This window comes from Saccopteryx leptura, chromosome 11 (assembly GCF_036850995.1).
Source record: "Saccopteryx leptura isolate mSacLep1 chromosome 11, mSacLep1_pri_phased_curated, whole genome shotgun sequence".
In the NCBI taxonomy this organism is placed as follows: Eukaryota; Metazoa; Chordata; class Mammalia; order Chiroptera; family Emballonuridae; genus Saccopteryx; species Saccopteryx leptura.
This window is the reverse complement of record NC_089513.1, coordinates 44,322,240-44,340,255: the sequence shown is the minus strand read 5'-3', so window position 1 is coordinate 44,340,255 and position 18,016 is coordinate 44,322,240. Positions and strand designations below refer to the sequence as shown.

The 18,016-nt window shown below is 40.6% G+C and overlaps 1 protein-coding gene across 3 annotated transcripts in view; it reads left to right on the top strand.

Moving 5' to 3' along the window:
- The window catches only part of OSBPL1A (oxysterol binding protein like 1A), a 259,348-nt gene that overhangs the window by 53,503 nt on the left and 187,829 nt on the right, over positions 1-18,016 (top strand). For all 3 annotated transcript variants that reach the window (XM_066352528.1, XM_066352526.1, XM_066352529.1), the window contains 3 exons: positions 7,110-7,221; positions 11,973-12,058; positions 13,543-13,687. In XM_066352528.1, the coding sequence (XP_066208625.1) occupies positions 7,110-7,221; positions 11,973-12,058; positions 13,543-13,687 (343 nt within the window). The remainder of the gene's footprint in view (positions 1-7,109; positions 7,222-11,972; positions 12,059-13,542; positions 13,688-18,016) is intronic.

The following is an 18,016-nucleotide window of genomic DNA, read 5'->3' as shown; positions in this document are numbered from 1 at the left end:
TTCATCAGAGATATTGAGTTGTGTTTTTTTGTTTTTGTTTTTGTCTGGGAAGCTTTTTATTTCTCCTTCAATTTTAAACAATATCCTTGCTGGATAAAGTAGTCTTGGTTGTAGGCTCTTGTTCTGCATTACTTTGAATATTTCTTACCAATCCCTTCTGGCCTCAAGTGTTTCTGTTGAGAAGTTGGATGTCATCCTTATGGTGGCTCCTCTGAAACTTTTCTCTTGCAGTTTTTAATATCCTTTCTTTGTCTCTTAACTTTGGCATTTTAGTTATGATGTGTCTTGGTGTAGGCCTCCTTGGGTTCCTCTTTAATGGGACTCTGTACTTCTTGAACTTGTGTGACTTTTTCCTTCATAAATTTAGGGAAATGTTCAGCTATGATTTCTTCAAACAGGTTCTCGATTCCTTGTTCTTTCTTTTCTCTTTTATGAACCACTGTGAAACAGATGTTGTTTCTCTTCATGTTGTCACAGAGGTCTCTTGGAGTATCCTCAGTCTTTTTGAGCCTCTTCTTTTTGCTGCTCTGCTTCTGTGCTTTGGTTTATCCTGTCCTCTAAATCACTGGTTTGATCCTCCGCTTCATCCAGCCTGCTGTTGATTTCTTCTAGTGCAGTCTTGATGTCTGATATTGTATTTATTTCTGACTGGTTCTATTTTATGATTTCATTGTCCTTTTTGACGCTTGCTGTCTATTTAGGTACTCATTATGACATCCATTACTGCTCTAATATCCTTGAGCATCCTAAAAATCATCATTTTAAACTCTGCATCTGGTACTTTGGTTCCTTCCATTTCATTTAGTTCTTTTTCTGGGGATTTCTCTTGTTGATTCATTTGGGTTGTATTTCTCTGTCTGCCAATTTTGTCTGTGTATTAGGTAGTGCAGTCTGACTTTGAAATTTGTTGTAGTGTCTTTATGAGGAAGATGGGCTCAGTCAAGGTTGACCCTTAGAACCAGCCAGTGTGTTTGTTAATGTGCTGACACTTGTGAACCATCTAGTGTCTTATTAATGCTGAGAATAAAGTACCTTCTGTGGTAAAAGAGTAAAATAAATAAAGGCAGGGGGTTAGTTGCTATGCTAGACTTTGTGGGATTTCAAGTAGTTTAATTTGCCTAACCATTAATAAATAAACTGTTTACTGTTTCCCTTTAGAGTCCTGCACCTCTCATTCTTTTCTGTGTACATAAGTTCTTTGCCATCTGTTTCCACAAAGCTCAAGTCTACCCGTTCTTGAAAGTGCAGCTCATACACTGGCTCCATGAATTCTCTCCTGACTTCCTACATGCATGAGATCACTGTCATTCATCTTGTACCTTGTATTCTAATGATTGTTATTTAAGTCTCAACTCTGATACTAGATTGCAGAGATGCTTTCAAGGAGTTAACACATTTCATTTTTTTGTGTCATCCACTAGCACCAACCATGTCTTACTGCTCATCTCTGTAAGTACCTGGACCAGGCCAGTTCTCTTATCCATGCTTTGTTCTTTATATATTTGACCACTTCTACTATTTTCTTTTTTTTTTTTTTTATCAAGTCAGAGGCAGGGAGGTGGAGAGACAGACTCCTGCATGTGTCCTGACTGGGATCTACCCGGCAACCCCTGTCTGGAGCTGCTGCTCTGCCCATTTCGAGTTGCTGCTCTGTTGCTCAGCAACCTAGCTACTTTAGCACCTGAGGCGAGGCCATGGAGTGATCCTCAGTGCCCAGGGCCAACTTGCTCACTTGAGCCATGGCTGCAGGAAGGGAAGAGAGAGAGGCGGGAAGGGGAAGTGGTGGAGAAGCAGATGGTCACTTCTCCTGTGTGCCCTGACTGGGAATCAAACCTGGGACTTCCACATACCAGGCTGATGCTCTACTGCTGAGCCAACTGGCCAGGGCACTTGTATTTTCTTTTCTTTTCTTTTTTTTTTTTTAACAGGGGCAGAGAGAAAGTAAGAGAGAGGGACAGACAGATAGGAAGGGGGAGAGATGAGAAGCATCAATTCTTTTTTTTTTTTTTTTTTCATTTTTTTCTGAAGCTGGAAACAGGGAGAGACAGTCAGACAGACTCCCGCATGCGCCCGACCGGGATCCACCCGGCATGCCCACCATGGGGTGATGCTCTGCCCACCAGGGGGCGATGCTCTGCCCATCCTGGGCGTCGCCATGTTGCGACCAGAGCCACTCTAGCGCCTGAGGCAGAGGCCACAGAGCCATCCCCAGCGCCTGGGCCATCTTTGCTCCAATGGAGCCTTGGCTGCGGGAGGGGAAGAGAGAGACAGAGAGGAAAGCGCGGCGGAGGGGTGGAGAAGCAAATGGGCGCTTCTCCTATGTGCCCTGGCCGGGATCGAACCCGGGTCCTCCGCACGCTAGGCCGACGCTCTACCGCTGAGCCAACCGGCCAGGGCAAGAAGCATCAATTCTTCATTGCAGCTCCTTAGTTGTTCAGTGATTGCTTTCTCATATATCCCTTGACTGGGGGGGCTACAGCAGAGCGAGTGACCCCTTGCTCTAGCCAGCGACCTTGGCCTCAAGCCAGCAACGATGGAGTCATGTCTTTTATCCTATGCTCAAGCTAGCGACCCCTCACTCAAGCTGGTAAGCCTGTGCTCAAGACGGTGACCTCTGGGTTTCAAACCTGGGTCCTCCATGTCCCAGTTTGACTCTCTATCCACTGCGCCACTGCCTGTTCAGGCTATTTTCTTGAACTCAACATGAGTCTGTGCTAGGTTGGACCTTAGTTTGATTTGAACCATAGCATATATTCTTATTTCTTGTATTAGAAAATAAAATTTGGCTGAAGCTAAATGGTTACATCACATAGGAGACATTAAAGGTTTATGTGCTAAATAGCTAAGCATGAATGAATTGTGCAAATGTTTAATTTATAATTATACCCATGAAAGGAGTTAAATCCTTATTTCGATGTAATCTTCTACCATGAAAATAAATGATCTATGATAATAAGATTCTGTGAATTAATAAATAGAATGATTAGTTGAACAGGGATTTGGTTTATTATAGAGCATTTTAAATTCTTGTCCTTTGGAATATATAAAATACAGCTGCCAAAATTTTATGCGAGACCACTGGGCTTTTTCTTGGTACATTAGTGACACCTAGTGTTCCTTAATAAAAATATACCAGAATGCAGATATATTTAACATTTGTTCCTTTATATTTCAAATGCAGTTTGAATTCTGAAGTTTTTACATTTTTTGTAATCAGTTTAAAATAGGAATACAATTAATATAGTAAATGATTGGATTGCGGTACTGATCTGTGGTTTGACTTCACTGCTTTCTAAGAGAGCTGAGAATACTTTTAAAACAAGTTCTATGTTCTGTGGTTCAGGAATTGTGACTCTCTCAGCTCACATATACGTGATCATATAATCCTGGGGTTTATATAAGCTCATCTATCTTGTTCCCTGGGATGCCATTTCTCATGCTTATGGATTAAATACTTATTACATGTCAGGCACTGTTCAAACAACTTACACATTTCATCTAATGGAAAATGACCACCTTGAAATACAGGTACAAGAATATTTCTTGTAGGTTGGGCTTTCCAGTATGCCAGCTGAGGTGGAGATTAGTGTGTACCTGGTGTGTCAGGGTGCTACGGATCACATCAGGAACACATCTGGAAGGACGAAGCGAGGGAGGGGTGGGAGCAGGAGTGGGCAGAAGCTGAAATCAAGCTGTAGTGTATCCTTAAGAAAGGTCAGTATGGGAGCTTTGCAGAAGAGATGACCTTTCAAAGCTGTCCTGATTTGGGGTGAGAGGGCTTGACCCCAGGATGGTCTGTCAGTGCTACGGGCTGCCCTGGGCAGGGGATATATGACCTTGCATGAGGCAGCTTTTTTCAGCTAACATTATCTGAAGTGGTTGACAACTGAAGCCTGCTTCCCAGGCACGCCCAGCGTTGAGGAGAGTAAGCCCTCTATTCCTCAGGGGGCATCTGGGTGGTGCATCGCAGCTTTGACCACAGCCCACCATTTATCCACTCAGTGTCACCTGTTCGTACATTTTAGGAGCTGCTTCTTCAGAGTTCCAGTGGGCTGCTACTCTGGCTGAAACTTAGTAAGAAAAATGGGTGCGACGGACTAGAGTCCCTGTTGTTATAGTTGGTCTTGAGGGGGTCACACCTGAATCATCTCTCTTCTCTGCTATCCAGTCTCGATTCCTCCTCCCCTCAGCCAGCACATCTGGTCTGCACGGCATACCTGGTGGTGTGACTCAGGCTCTCTGGAGGTCTTAGCCCTTGGTAGCCATGCCCTTCTTGGGCTGGACTTGCTACACTTGTCCACTTAACTGTCAAAATAGGGCAAGCGGTATCAATAGACAGACACCTCAGTGTGTCATCTGCATACCAACATATTCCTCCTACTTTCCTAACATGAACTATTTATATAAAGTATGAAAACTTCTCCCAAAATGTTACTTTTAAAATGATAGGAAATGCTAAGATATTTTATAAGAGTACACTTTATTGAAATTAGACTTTTTAACCATTTCTCTATATATAAAATATGATTCACATTTTATAGACTAATATTCAGCCATGAAAAGTCTGTTTATAGACACTATAAAATATCCTGGAAAACATATTAGATGAAAAGAGTATAGCATAAGCAACTATATCATATAAAAAAGTTGTTTTAAAAAAAATCCTCAAGCTTATACATAGGAAAAATTAGAAAGAAATACACCAAAATGTTTATTGTGATCATGTAATGACTAGTACAGTGCATATTTTGTTTGTTCGTTTTGTCTGTGTTTTTTGTATTGTCTTTAAACATTTTACTACAGCCTTACCAGGTGGTGGTGCAGGGGATAGAGTGTTGACCTGGGACACTGAGGACCCAGGTTTGAAACCCTGAGGTCACTGGCTTGAGTGTGGGCTCACCAACTTGAGCTGAGGTCACAGGCTCACCAGCTTGAGCATGTGATTGTTAACTTGATCCTGTGGTCACTGGCTTGAACTCAAGGTTGCTGGCTTGAGCCCAAGGTCACTGGCTTGAGCAAGGGGTCACTGGCTCAGCTGGAGCTCCCCGGTCAAGGCACGTATGAAAAAGCAATCAGTGAACAACTAAAGTGTTGCAACAATGAATTGAAACTTCTCATCTCTCTACCTTCCTGTCTTTTTCTCTTTTTTTTCTCTTTTGCTAACAAAATAAACATTTCACTACAATTTTTAAAAATTAAACTCATGGGAAATTCATGTGAATCATTGCACCATGATCCTAGAAGTTAGAATAGTACTGCACTTTGTCCTGCCTCAGTGTGAACTGGAGAACACATATTACCACCATCACCCTGCCACAGTGCTGCGCATCCTGGTGAAACTAAACATCAGAGCTCTAATATTCTCCTGCAAATTGCCAGCATTCCTCTCCATTTCTGCTGTCTTGTTAAGTTGTATAACTGAACAGGACCAGTGATACTGGACTTATATATAGTATTACTAATATAGTCGAAATTCTTTGAAGGACAATTGGCCACTTAGATTAAATGAGTTTTGTTTTTTTCTACATTAATATTGACTTTAGGACATCATTTGTTTATGATAAACTAGAAAGCCCGGCGGTCATATGAAATGACCGCTGTTCTAGATATTATAAATTGTAATTAAAATGATTTGTGCAAAGGTGTCTGCTAATTCAAACTGAATTACCCAGGGCAGGTGGCTAGGAAGCCCCTTTGCTTAGTGCCCCACGGGGTTTCCCCCTTCTACTTGCTTAATTGCTTAAAGTAGAGTGCAATGAAGGAAACCACTGGTGGTACATTTCTTAAGAGCCACCGCTAGCTCAATAAATAAAGGTGATTTAAAAAATAAAATGTTAATTCACATGTCAAAGATCTCTTTGTACACAACATTTCTTATGTAGATCTTTCCATCATTTTTAAGCTCGCCTTGCAGAGGACCATCAATTATTTTTAATTTTACGTCCGTTCTTTCACAAACTCTTGAACAGGCAACATAAAGTTGACCGTGTCCAAATGCAGGCTCAGGTAAAAAAATGCCAACACGCTTAAGCGTTTGGCCCTGAGACTTATTGATGGTCATAGCAAAGGCAAGTTTTACAGGAAATTGTCTACGTCTCAATTGAAACGGCAGCCCTGTTTGAGATGGAGCCAAATCAATTCTTGGAATGACATGTATTTCACCTTTAGAGGAGCCAGTCAAAGACTTGGAATGACATGAGTGTGGGCTCACCAACTTGAGCTGAGGTCACATGCTCACCAGCTTGAGCATGTGATTGTTAACTTGATCCTGTGGTCACTGACTTGAACTCAAGGTTGCTGGCTTGAGCCCAAGGTCACTGGCTTGAGCAAGGGGTCACTTGGAATGACATAGTCAAGACTATTATGACATTATTTTTCAATTGGAGAACCTCTAGTCTTGTACCATTGCAAAGACCCCTTCTGGTGTTAAGATTTCTTAACAGCATAATAATTGCTCCAATCTTTAACCTCAGTTTGTGAGGTGGCATGCCAGAAGGCGGGACTATTTGAATGCCGTGGCAACTTCACCCCATTGGCTAGTACAGTTATGCAAGCAACCAATAAGCTATCGGTGACAAACAGACACTTAAGCCGCATATAATAAAGATGAAATGAATACCACTACTTCAATAGTGGTATATCCTGTCAGTCTGTATCACTTTAGGAAATAATATTCTATTTCTTATAAACATCAAAATTAATTTTTAAAAATCTGGGTCTGCTGGGGAAATTATTTTTTCAAATGGCATTGGAAGAATAATGTTAAATGAATGTACTATCTATAATTTAAATATGTTAACATTAATTAGTTTGATCACATGAATCAATTTGGTTAAAAAATATTAAAAATAAATTTTAGAAATTAGAAATGTCTCTGCTAATTGCACAATGGCAATTATTTAGGCCATCGTTAATTATTATTACACTTAGTTGAGTTATAGTATTCAATTTATTGTAATTACTTAGTTTTCACTTACTGTGGACAAAACTGGTGTTAAAAAATTCCTACATAGTACCTTTTTCTGTTGTAGAAACTCAGTAGTAATTTGTGAAAGAAATATAATAAAGTCTTTGTTTAATAATAGCTAAAAATAATTTCTCTTTTTTAGGAGTTGGTAATGCTTCTCTTAGAATATAATGCTGATACTACTATTGTTAATGGGAGTGGACAGACAGCAAAAGAAGTCACTCATGACAAAGAAATTAGAACCATGCTAGAAGGTAAATATTATGGATCTTAAATTGCATTTACTTTCATTATAGTAAAGATGCGGAATATCAGAGAAATGGCTTCTAATATGCAAAGTATATAGATGACACGGAGCCTGTGCTGTAAAGATAATGTAATTTGGGAGTCACTGATTAGACACACAATCAGACACACACTGATTAGACACTGATTAGACACACTCTTAACTTGATACAACATCACGGCAAACTTAAAAAATCTGTTTATCAAATCTCCAGCAAGATTAAAAGTAGACAATTAGAGATGTGGAGCATGGCTGGTAGGCTGCAGAAGCATGATAATGGAGGAGTACAGAGGTGCAGGACAGAGGAACTGTGAAGAGACATAGCTGTTTGGAGTCATTTAATGTTGGGGAAGATAGCTATGGCCACCTCCATTACCTAACTGCCAGGAAGTTCTTCTTGATGGATTAGCTTCATTGTTATGAACTTTAAAGGTTAAATTGCACTTAAGACAAATGAGTCTGTAGTAACTCAGAGGGATTTCTCTAAAATAGTTTAAGACAAAAATATTTTGATGCCTACATTGGGAAGTCTTCATGCTTTACGATTATCCTGTGAATGGCCAGGGCTTTGCTATAAATATTATTTTTGGTAATATTTCTATGGTGGAGAAGAGATTTTTTAATTACTACTTTATGAATAAAGATACCAAATAGAGTTGCAGTTTTACACATATCCTGTGTTGTTTTCCTTTGCAGTTCAGAGAAGGGCAAGATCATTTTGTATTTAAAGGGGGTTGAATTTTTAATTATGAGTATTCTTAGCTATGTAAAAAACCAAGATCTTGCCTTTTTAACTTTCCAGTTGGCCTTGAGAACTAAAATCTCACTTGTTCTCTAGTTACAGAATGTCTGCTTGTCAGATACCTTTAGATCAGTGTCTTAATACACTCTTGCATTTAAAATATTGTATATCTCATTTTCAGTAGACAGATTGACATGTAACATCTTCTCTGAGGCTCTGTATTATGTGATTTTGGGGAGATACTAGATGTTATGCCTGCCCTTTAATAAATTGTGACTTAATTGGGAAGATGAGATAATGCCTTTGATCCTGTTCTACCATTTTAACTGTAACGAGATGAGAACCCAGAACTGAGCTCCTCCTGACAGACTGGAATCTGACAAGTTGACAGTTAATGTGGCCAGTTGTACAATATGTTCTAAGGCTTCCAAAGGGCTTAGTTGACTTTACAGGCACTGATATATTTGCAAATATATTTTCTCGCTTAGAATATAGAAACTTAATCGAGTGATGTTGCTGATGAAGAGATAGTATCACTTGTGGATAGCATGTTAAATGGGTTAGACGGCAGGAGTACATGTACAGCCCACCCAGACTGTGGTAGACCAGGAACCATTTCATAGAGTAATACATGTAGAAATGAAATGTTTCCCTCTCAAAAGACAGACTTCAGTAGACAGAACACAAGCATACTCAAGTATCTGAAGAGCTGTTTGGAGGACTTCTTTGTGACAGACCAGGGCCAGTTGATGTCCCAGCTGATGGTCTGCCAGGGAGTTTGTCTTTGGGGGTGGTGTATTGGAATGAAGGCTTGGGTTGTCCTGAAAGGCTTTGTGAGTTTTCCATGCTTGGAGATATTTGGAAGAGCGTAGATTACTACTTGCAGGAACTAGAGAGGATTACCTTCTATATATAACTTACTTTAAAATTTTTTGATAAATTTTCAACCTATGGGTAAATTTTAAGAATAGTACATTGAAAACTTGTACATCCTTAACTTAGATTCAGCAATTATTAACATTTCGCCACATCTGGCTTATCCTTTTATATATTATATAATGTCATTTACTTTTAGTTTCTTTTGCTGAAATGGGAATAATTTGCAGACATAGTGATACTTTAGCCTTTAATATGTCAGTATTTATCTCCTAAGAAAATATTTTCCCACATAATTATAATGTATTGATCAGTTTCAGGAAATATAACATATAATACTATTTTACAATATACAGTTTATATTGAGATTTTGCCAGATACCCAAATAATGTTCTTTGTAGAGTTTTTCCCCCTCAGTCCAGAAACCGGTTTAAAATTCCATATTGCATTTAATTTTTACATCACTCTAGTTTCCTTTTATCTGGATTAATTATTTAAACTTTGTCTTATGTGATCTTGACCTTTTTGGAAAAAAAAAAAAGCAATTGTAGAATTGTTTGTGGAATGCCCCTTGATTTCACTTCTATTCTTTTGTGTAATTAGATTCAGGCCATGCATTTTTGGCGGGAATATAATGTAGGTGAGGTTGTACCCTTTATGTGAGCATCACATAGGAGGTATATGATGTCATTTTGTTCCATTACTGGTACTGTTAACTTTGATTCCTTGGTGGTCCACTGTAAAGATGCCTCTCCCCTTTTGTGATAAATAATCTGGGGGGAGAAAAATTGAGACTATGTGCATATCCTGCTTACTAATAAACTTTTACTACTGGTCTTAGCATTCATTGATAATTCTCGCCTGAATCACTTATTGTAATAGAGATCGCAAAATGGTGATTTGCTTTTGTCAATGAAGAACATCTGCCCAGTTCTCCCCTGCATTTCAAGTGGACTAGTGTCTAACCTACCCTGTGCATGTTTATAGGTGTCTTGTCAGAATGGAGTGAGACTGTGATTTCTGCAATCTGTACTAGCTCTGGATTCTAGCTTTAAAGAAGGATAAAGAGTTAGTTTATAGTCATATTATAAACTTTAAGACAAATAATATTTGGATGGATGGATTTGCTTAAAAAGCATTTATTGAGGTATAAAATATATGGGTAAAAGTATACATCTTTAATGTTTAGCTGACTGTTTTCATAAATGGAACACATCCTTGTAAACAGCACTCTGGAAGCCTCACCTCCACTGGAGTGTTTTTTGTTTATTGGCTGGATCAACAGTTGTCTTGCAGTGTCCTGAATGAACTCAGGACAGAAGCATGTGTAGGGTTTTCAACTCTAAATCTCTATTTTTCTTCTTTATGAATCTGGACAATCTAGAACAGGCATCCCCAAACTACGGCCCGCGGGCCACAATGCGGCCCCCTGAGGCCATTTATCCAGCCCCCACTGCACTTCTGGAAGGGGCACCTCTTTCATTGGTGGTCAGTGAGAGGACCACTGTATTTGGCAGCCCTCCAATGGTCTGAGGGATAGTGAACTGGCCCCCTGTGTAAAAAGTTTGGAGACCCCTGATCTAGAAAGAAACATTAGGTGTCCTTTACCTCTCTTTCCTAAAGTTTAGAACCAACATTTTAAAGCATTCTCTGATTATTCAGGAAGTATTTATATTTACTCGCCTGATATGCATTATGCCAGACACTGTCATAAATGCCTGGGATGCACAGACTAGTAAGAACAGGTACCTGCCCTCAGGAGTGCCTGAGGGGATAAGCAACCCTCCGGGTAATACATGCGGTAGTAGAGGAATGTACAAGAGGGAGAGGGACGTGACTTCTCAGAGAGCTCACAATCCACTAACCATAGTACCAGTGAGAAGAAAGATTGGGAAAGTTCGAAGAGCGTGAATCCAAGCCAAACAAGGCAAGGTGAGCCTGCTTAGAGACTTGGCTGCCTTCCTCTGAGGTCAAGGGTGTGGTCTGGGTGTGGAAAATAAGACTTGAGACTAGAAGATGGTGGTATATATTAACATAAGCAATTTCTTAAAGCGAAGGTAAACTAGTTCCAGCTATTTCTGTACTCGAGGTGTGTTCCCTGTAGTTGAAATGCGATGGCATGCATAATATCTCCTAACAGTTAGCATACAGTAATCACTAACTTTTAATAAATGTTCATTATTTCTCAGGAAGAACTGAGAAGACTTGAACACATTTAAGTGGGATTTACAAGCCTTTTTGTGAATCACTTCTTTTTTGTAAGCCAAAGCAATTCAAATCTAGCAGAAATGAGACCTTACATATTCCAGTCTCCTAAGTCAGATCGCCAGTTGCCCTCATTCCCAGCGAGAATGACTGGGGAGCAGCACAGGTAGTGACAGAGAATGGACTCTGGAGCCAGCCCGCCCAAATTCACATCCTAACTCCTACTTCTTGGCTGTGTAACTTTGGTTAAGTTCCTTAATCTCTTGTCACCTCAGTTTCTCCATCTATAAAATTGAATAGTAGTAACACTTAACAGGGTAGTTAGGAGGATCTAATACTCTTAATGTGCTCTCTCTGAATAGCACTGGGCACATAGTGCTATAGTATTTGTTAAAGAGATACATTTGTATTCTACTTGTATATAAATCTAAATGCATTTCTGTGGTTTGTGCATTTTCCTACCATTGCTGTTTCTCATTATTACTTTTCACGTTCTAAGATTCTGAAAGGTATCAACCGCTCTCCCCCCTTAACTACCTTTTCAAGGCAGATATGTAGTAGCATTTCAGCATGGAATAATTATTTGTGATAGGTATTATAGTTGAGGAATATACTTAAAGACCTCTGAATTGAAAACAAATTCATATGAACCTGAAAGAAGTTGAAATCTGAATCGGAAATGTAGGGCAGTGAGGATAACAATAAAGTCTGACTGCATTTGAATTACAATTCAAAACTTTTTGACTTTTCTTACCATGTTCACATTGTTCTTGAAACATCTTTGTAATGAGTTTGCTAACAGGATCCTGACTGGAGGGGGGGGGGAGAGAGAGAGAGAGAGAGATTGAGAGAGAGAGAGAGAGAGAGAGATTGAGTGTGTTTATTTTCTTTTGCAGCTGTAGAAAGGACTCAGCAAAGAAAGCTTGAAGAATTACTTTTAGCAGCAGCAAGAGAAGGCAAAACCGCAGAACTCATAGCTCTGGTAAAAAAAAATTATTTCTTTTCACTGCAGGAAAATTTTTACTTAATGTTAACTTTATAATTTAGTAGACTTCTGGGACCCAAATGCTCAAGATAATAATAATGGACCAAAAGTCTTTAAATATCTAAAAACATGGTAATAAGTTTGCTCAGGCTACATTTTAAATGTTGATGTTTTTTCTCTGAATTTCTGATTTACATCCCCACCTCCAACTGAAAACCCCATGGTTTAAGAATCTGATTTTTCAAAGCAGGTACTTAAGTAAGGACAATTTAAGAGTGAAGCATAATATACAATATTCTCTAAAAGAATAAGGTCTTCTAATTTATTTTTTTTTTTTTTGTATTTTTCTGAAGCTGGAAACGAGGAGAGACAGTCAGACAGACTCCCGCATGCGCCCCACCAGGATCCACCCGGCATGCCCATCAGGGGCGATGCTCTGCCCACCAGGGGGCGATGCTCTGCCCCTCCGGGGCGTTGCTCTGCTGCGACCAGAGCCACTCTAGTGCCTGGGGCAGAGGCCAAGGAGCCATCCCCAGCGCCCGGGCCATCTTCGCTCCAATGGAGCCTTGGCTGTGGGAGGAGAAGAGAGAGACAGAGAGGAAGGAGGGGGTGGGGGTGGAGAAGCAAATGGGCGCTTCTCCTATGTGCCCTGGCCGGGAATCAAACCCGGGTCCCCCACACGCCAGGCCGACGCTCTACCGCTGAGCCAAACAGCCAGGGCCAAGGTCTTCTAATTTTGATGTGCAATTTCTGATAGGTATGCTATACTTATAGAAAGTAACATACAAAGAAGTGACAATATTGTGGAATATTTATATCATGTCAGAACAGACTGAAAGCTTTATGCACTTTCTTTCTTAAGAGACCTACTTTCCAGTTTACATTTCCTGCATGGTCTTGTTAGACATGAAACTAAATTGGCTCTAAATTCAAGACTGAAGCACTGACATTTACTTTCAAGTTATTTCAGCTCATTTGAAGGGCCTCTTTGGTTTCCAAACATAGTGCTTAAAATATTTTTTTAATTTTGTGAAATGGAGACTGGATAAAAAACTTTTTAAAGTAGTGATCTGGAAACAAAAAATTATTTGAATTTGACCATTTCCACATTTAACACGTGGTTTTTGAGCTCTTCTCAGTGACTCTCTGGTAGACTGATTTCTAATTTTGCTGTCACGATGTGAATGGCAAGACTGGCGGAAACAGACAATCACAGTGAAATGTAAATCTGGGTGGGTGGCACCGGTATAGTGTGGTGTCCGTTGTCAGGGGAGTGTGAGACCCGAGGCTTCATGGCTCCGTGGGGACAAGCATGGGGATGACATGCATTAACTGGTTTAGTGAGCAAGAAGCCGTTGACAGCCCAGATGTCTAGGAGCCCACTGTATGCCAGGCTCTATGGTATGAGGGTTCACCTAAACATTATGGGAGAAAGTCTATCTTTGATACATAATTCTGCATTGCGTTTCTTCAATTATTAGCTCAACAGACCCAATCCCCCTGATGTTAACTGTTCGGACCAGCTGGGAAATACACCCTTGCATTGTGCAGCTTACCGGGCTCATAAGCAATGTGCCTTAAAGCTTCTAAAAAGTGGAGCAGACCCTAATCTGAAGAACAAAAATGGTAAGCATGTTGGTGAAAGCCATTTTTTGGTCATTTTGAAGCTATAAAAATAAGTCAGTACCATATAAAATTATGTGTTTTGTTTTAGTATCCAGCCTTTGTTAAACTGTGATTCATGCTCAGTTTTGAAGTCAAGTCATTCACACAAAAGAAAAAAAAAATAGCCTTACTAATTTACTTCCCAGTTAAGACAAATATTTCATAATTAGTGCCTACTCCATAGGAAGCACTAATGATGACTAAGATAGATTTGCATCCTCAAGGGAATGATAAGTACAGTTGAGTCTTACTATTTGCACTACTTACATTCTATAAAGTTGTCGTCAACACTGAATTAGTAAATACTGAACCACTGTTGCTAGGGGTAGTGCAGTTATGTTCCTGCAAGCCTCTGATCTCAATATTTTTGTTTACTGATCAGTACATAACCTTGTTTAATGTGTGTTTGTATGATAAACTTATTTTGCATAATTTTGTGTATATTTTTGCTTCATTACCACTGAGATCACTGCCAACAGCACTAGAACGCATGCCTGACCAAAGCGTATCTAACACTCATGCTCCCTCCCCATAAAGCACATCACCGGCTTCCTGTGCTTAGGAACACTGGATAATACTGCATCACGCGTGGCAGTGAGTTTCATCATGAAATTCACTGACAATAAGCCAAAAATAGGGAAAATGTGGCACTGATAGGCCCTGACGAAGACTCTAGTGCAGGGGTCCCCAAACTTTTTACATAGGGGGCCAGTTCACTGTCCCTCAGACCCTTGGAGGGCCAGACTATAAAAAATACTATGAACAAATCCCTATGCACACTGCACATATCTTATTGTAAAGTAAAAAAAACCAAAATGGGAACAAATACAATATTTAAAATAAATAACAAGTAAATTTAAATCAACAAACTGACCAGTATTTCAATGGGAAATATGGGCCTGCTTTTGGCTAATGAGATGGTCAATGTGCTCCTCTCACTGACCACCAATGAAAGAGGTGCCCCTTCCAGAAGTGCAGCGGGGGCCAGATAAATGGCCTCAGGGGGCCGCATGCGGCCCGCGGGCCGTAGTTTGGGGACCCCTGCTCTTGTGTATAGTATGAGCACTGAAGGAAGAAGGCAGGGATGGACCTCCTTTCCTGCCTCACGGGGAACGTGGGCATCAGAAGACTCACATTTTTCACCACTCTGGATATGCCTGTGAGTGACTGAGAAATTGCCGTGAGTCTTCATTTTGGAGTGACAAAAAATTTTAGCAATAGGTGAATTTGCAAGTGTGGAATCTATAAATAGTGTCAACTGTACAGGCCTGACAGTATCAGAGATTGAATTGGATTATCAGAAAAGAGGCTCCAGAAGTGTGTTGGTATTCAGAGGGGAGCATTCCACTGGGGCTTCTGCGCATCACTTACTGGGATGCTGCTCTCTGCCTATCACCAACCTGGATTAGGATTTGTCGGTAGTACCATGGGACCCTGTGTTCACCTCCATCGTAGGCTAAACGTTACCCCATGGTGATTGTTGGCCTAGGTAGCCAACCATCAGACTGAACTAGTAAGGGTGGAGCTAATATTTAACTCTCTATTTTACCCAGCACCGAGGGTAATGCTCACTCAGCACAGGATGGCTTCTACATGTTGAATATTTGTTGAAGGTTTGGATAACTAGAAATAGCTACACAAGGAATAGTTATTTGATAGATAGACCATGAAGTCTTAGTGGGATTAAAAAAAAATCACTAAATACTTTTGTTTGTATCTCTAAAAGCTACCCCCCCCATGTTTTTTTTCCCTTTTAATATAAACAATACCATTATTATCTAGAAAGATTTTCATAAGCAGAAGTTTGGGAGAGAGTATTCTATACAGAGGGGATTATGAGTAAAGACATTAAGGCAAAAAATATAAATCAGGTTTAGGTGACACCCCCAGTTTGGTACATCCAAATGCATGAAGGGCATTTTGGCTGTTTCCATGTCTTGGCCACTGTGAACAATGCTGCGATGAACATGGGGTGCATGTATCTTTACGTACCCATGTTTTCAAGTTTTGTGGGTATATACCAAGTAGAGGGATTGTTGGGTCATATGATCTTAATTTTTTGAGGAACCACCATACTTTCTTCTAGAATGGTTGCACTAATTCAAATATACTTTTGCCCTGTAATTTCCATTAATAACTGAAGTTGAACATTCCTGTTAAACTGTTCTGATAAAAATCAAGATGGCACCTTCTGAAAGTGTGTGTGTGGGGGGGGGGGGTATGTGTATGTGTATATTTTAAATCATAAGAGTAGTATCAGAAATATAAAAAGTTTTAGAAACAGAAAGGAACACAAATTACCAAAGTACAACCTGTTTTACTTCAGCATGTTGTATATTCTCCCCCCCCCCTTTTTTTTTGTATTTTTCCGAAGCCAGAAATGGGGAGGCAGTCAGACAGACTCCCGCATGCGCCCGACCAGGATCCACCCGGCATGCCCACCAGGGGGCAATGCTCTGTCCATCTGAGGCGTCGCTCTGTTGCAACCAGAGCCATTCTAGCGCCTGAGGCAGAGGTCACAGAGCCATCCTCAGTGCCGGGGCCAACTTTGCTCCAGTGGAGCCTTGGCTGCGGGAGGGGAAGAAAGACACAGAGAAGGGGAGGGGTGGAGAAGCAGATGGGCGCTTCTCCTGTGTGCCCTGGCTGGAAATCGAACCCGGGACTCCTGCATGCCAGGCCGATGCTCTACCACTGAGCCAACCGGCCAGGGCTAGAGTAGGATCTTTTCACCTCGGTTTCAAATTTCAATGAAAGATAATCTGATGGTACCCATGTGTGTTAGGTGTCTGCCTCTGGTATCATCAGGTGGGATGATGGGGCAGGGCCATGTGGCACACACATGGCTGCTAGGGCCTTTCCCAGAGGGTGTGGAAAGGGCAACGCTCAGAGAATGTTGAAACGTGTGTTCTGGCAGATACCTCAGAAAGTGTCTACTAAGTTTGGTTTATGGCCTTTAAATAGAGTTGACATATTAAAATCCCATATTTTATCAAGCATCAATAGTTTTTCTTTTTTTTTTTTTTTTTTTTTTTTTTTTTTTGCATTTTTCTGAAGCTGGAAACAGGGAGAGACAGTCAGACAGACTCCCGCATGCGCCCGACCGGGATCCACCCGGCACGCCCACCAGGGGCCACGCTCTGCCCACCAGGGGGCGATGCTCTGCCCATCCTGGGCGTCGCCATGTTGCGACCAGAGCCACTCTAGCGCCTGAGGCAGAGGCCACAGAGCCATCCCCAGCGCCCGGGCCATTTTTGCTCCAATGGAGCCTTGGCTGCGGGAGGGGAAGAGAGAGACAGAGAGGAAAGTGCGGCGGAGGGGTGGAGAAGCAAATGGGCGCTTCTCCTATTTGCCCTGGCCGGGAATCAAGCATCAATAGTTTTTCTATAGTCCCTAGAAACATAGTCTTCATGGCTCACCTTCTGGATAGTAGTATTCACATGGCTATAATATAATTTTTGTCCCCAAAACTCCAGTGATAAGGACAATTATTTCTTGATTTTTTTCTATGACCAAATTTTCTTAGTCTTTTTTTTTTTTTTAAACAAGGTAGGTAGAGATTTGGTAAATATTGATTCTGTTTTTTTCTAGTTTGTCACATTTTTTTATTCAGCAGATGCTGAGCTCTACTGTGTGCTGGGGACTCTCTTATGTGCTGGAACTCCAATAGCGAGCAAAACCCAACAGCCCCCATGCTCTCAGCTTTTATTCTGGTGGAAGGGCATAGATGAAACGTAAATACTCATAATGCCAGGTAGTAAGGTGCAGAAAAGTAAAACAAGGCGAAAGGACTTGAGAATGACGGTGTAGGGAGGAGCTGTTTTTTTGGAAAAAGAGTTCAGGAGACCTTTCCCTGATGTGACTCAGCACTCAGCTGAGCTGAATTGAGCAAGGGAGTGAACTCTGAGGCTGTCTGGCAGAAGAGCCCCTGGAGCAGTGATGAGCAATCTTTTGAACTTGGTGTGTCAAAATTTGCCAAAAAACTGAGCATACCTGGGGTGGTGTGTCACTTCAAGAAAAAAACCATAATTTCTCGATACTTATAGTTTAAATAACAAAAATGTATAATTGTAATATATAACTATTTAATAAGCCAAAAACTAATTATTTAACTTACCTGCTTAGTGACTTTTTTGTTCATCTGTCAGTTGGTTTCTTTTGTTGGTCTTGGTATTATTTAACTTGTGTGGGGTGCCGTGAACTAAGATAAGTGAGGGGGAGGGGGAATTCTTTAACTAACCTACCTATTAGTGACTTTTTTGTTGCTGAATTTTATTGGCTAAATCTTTAATT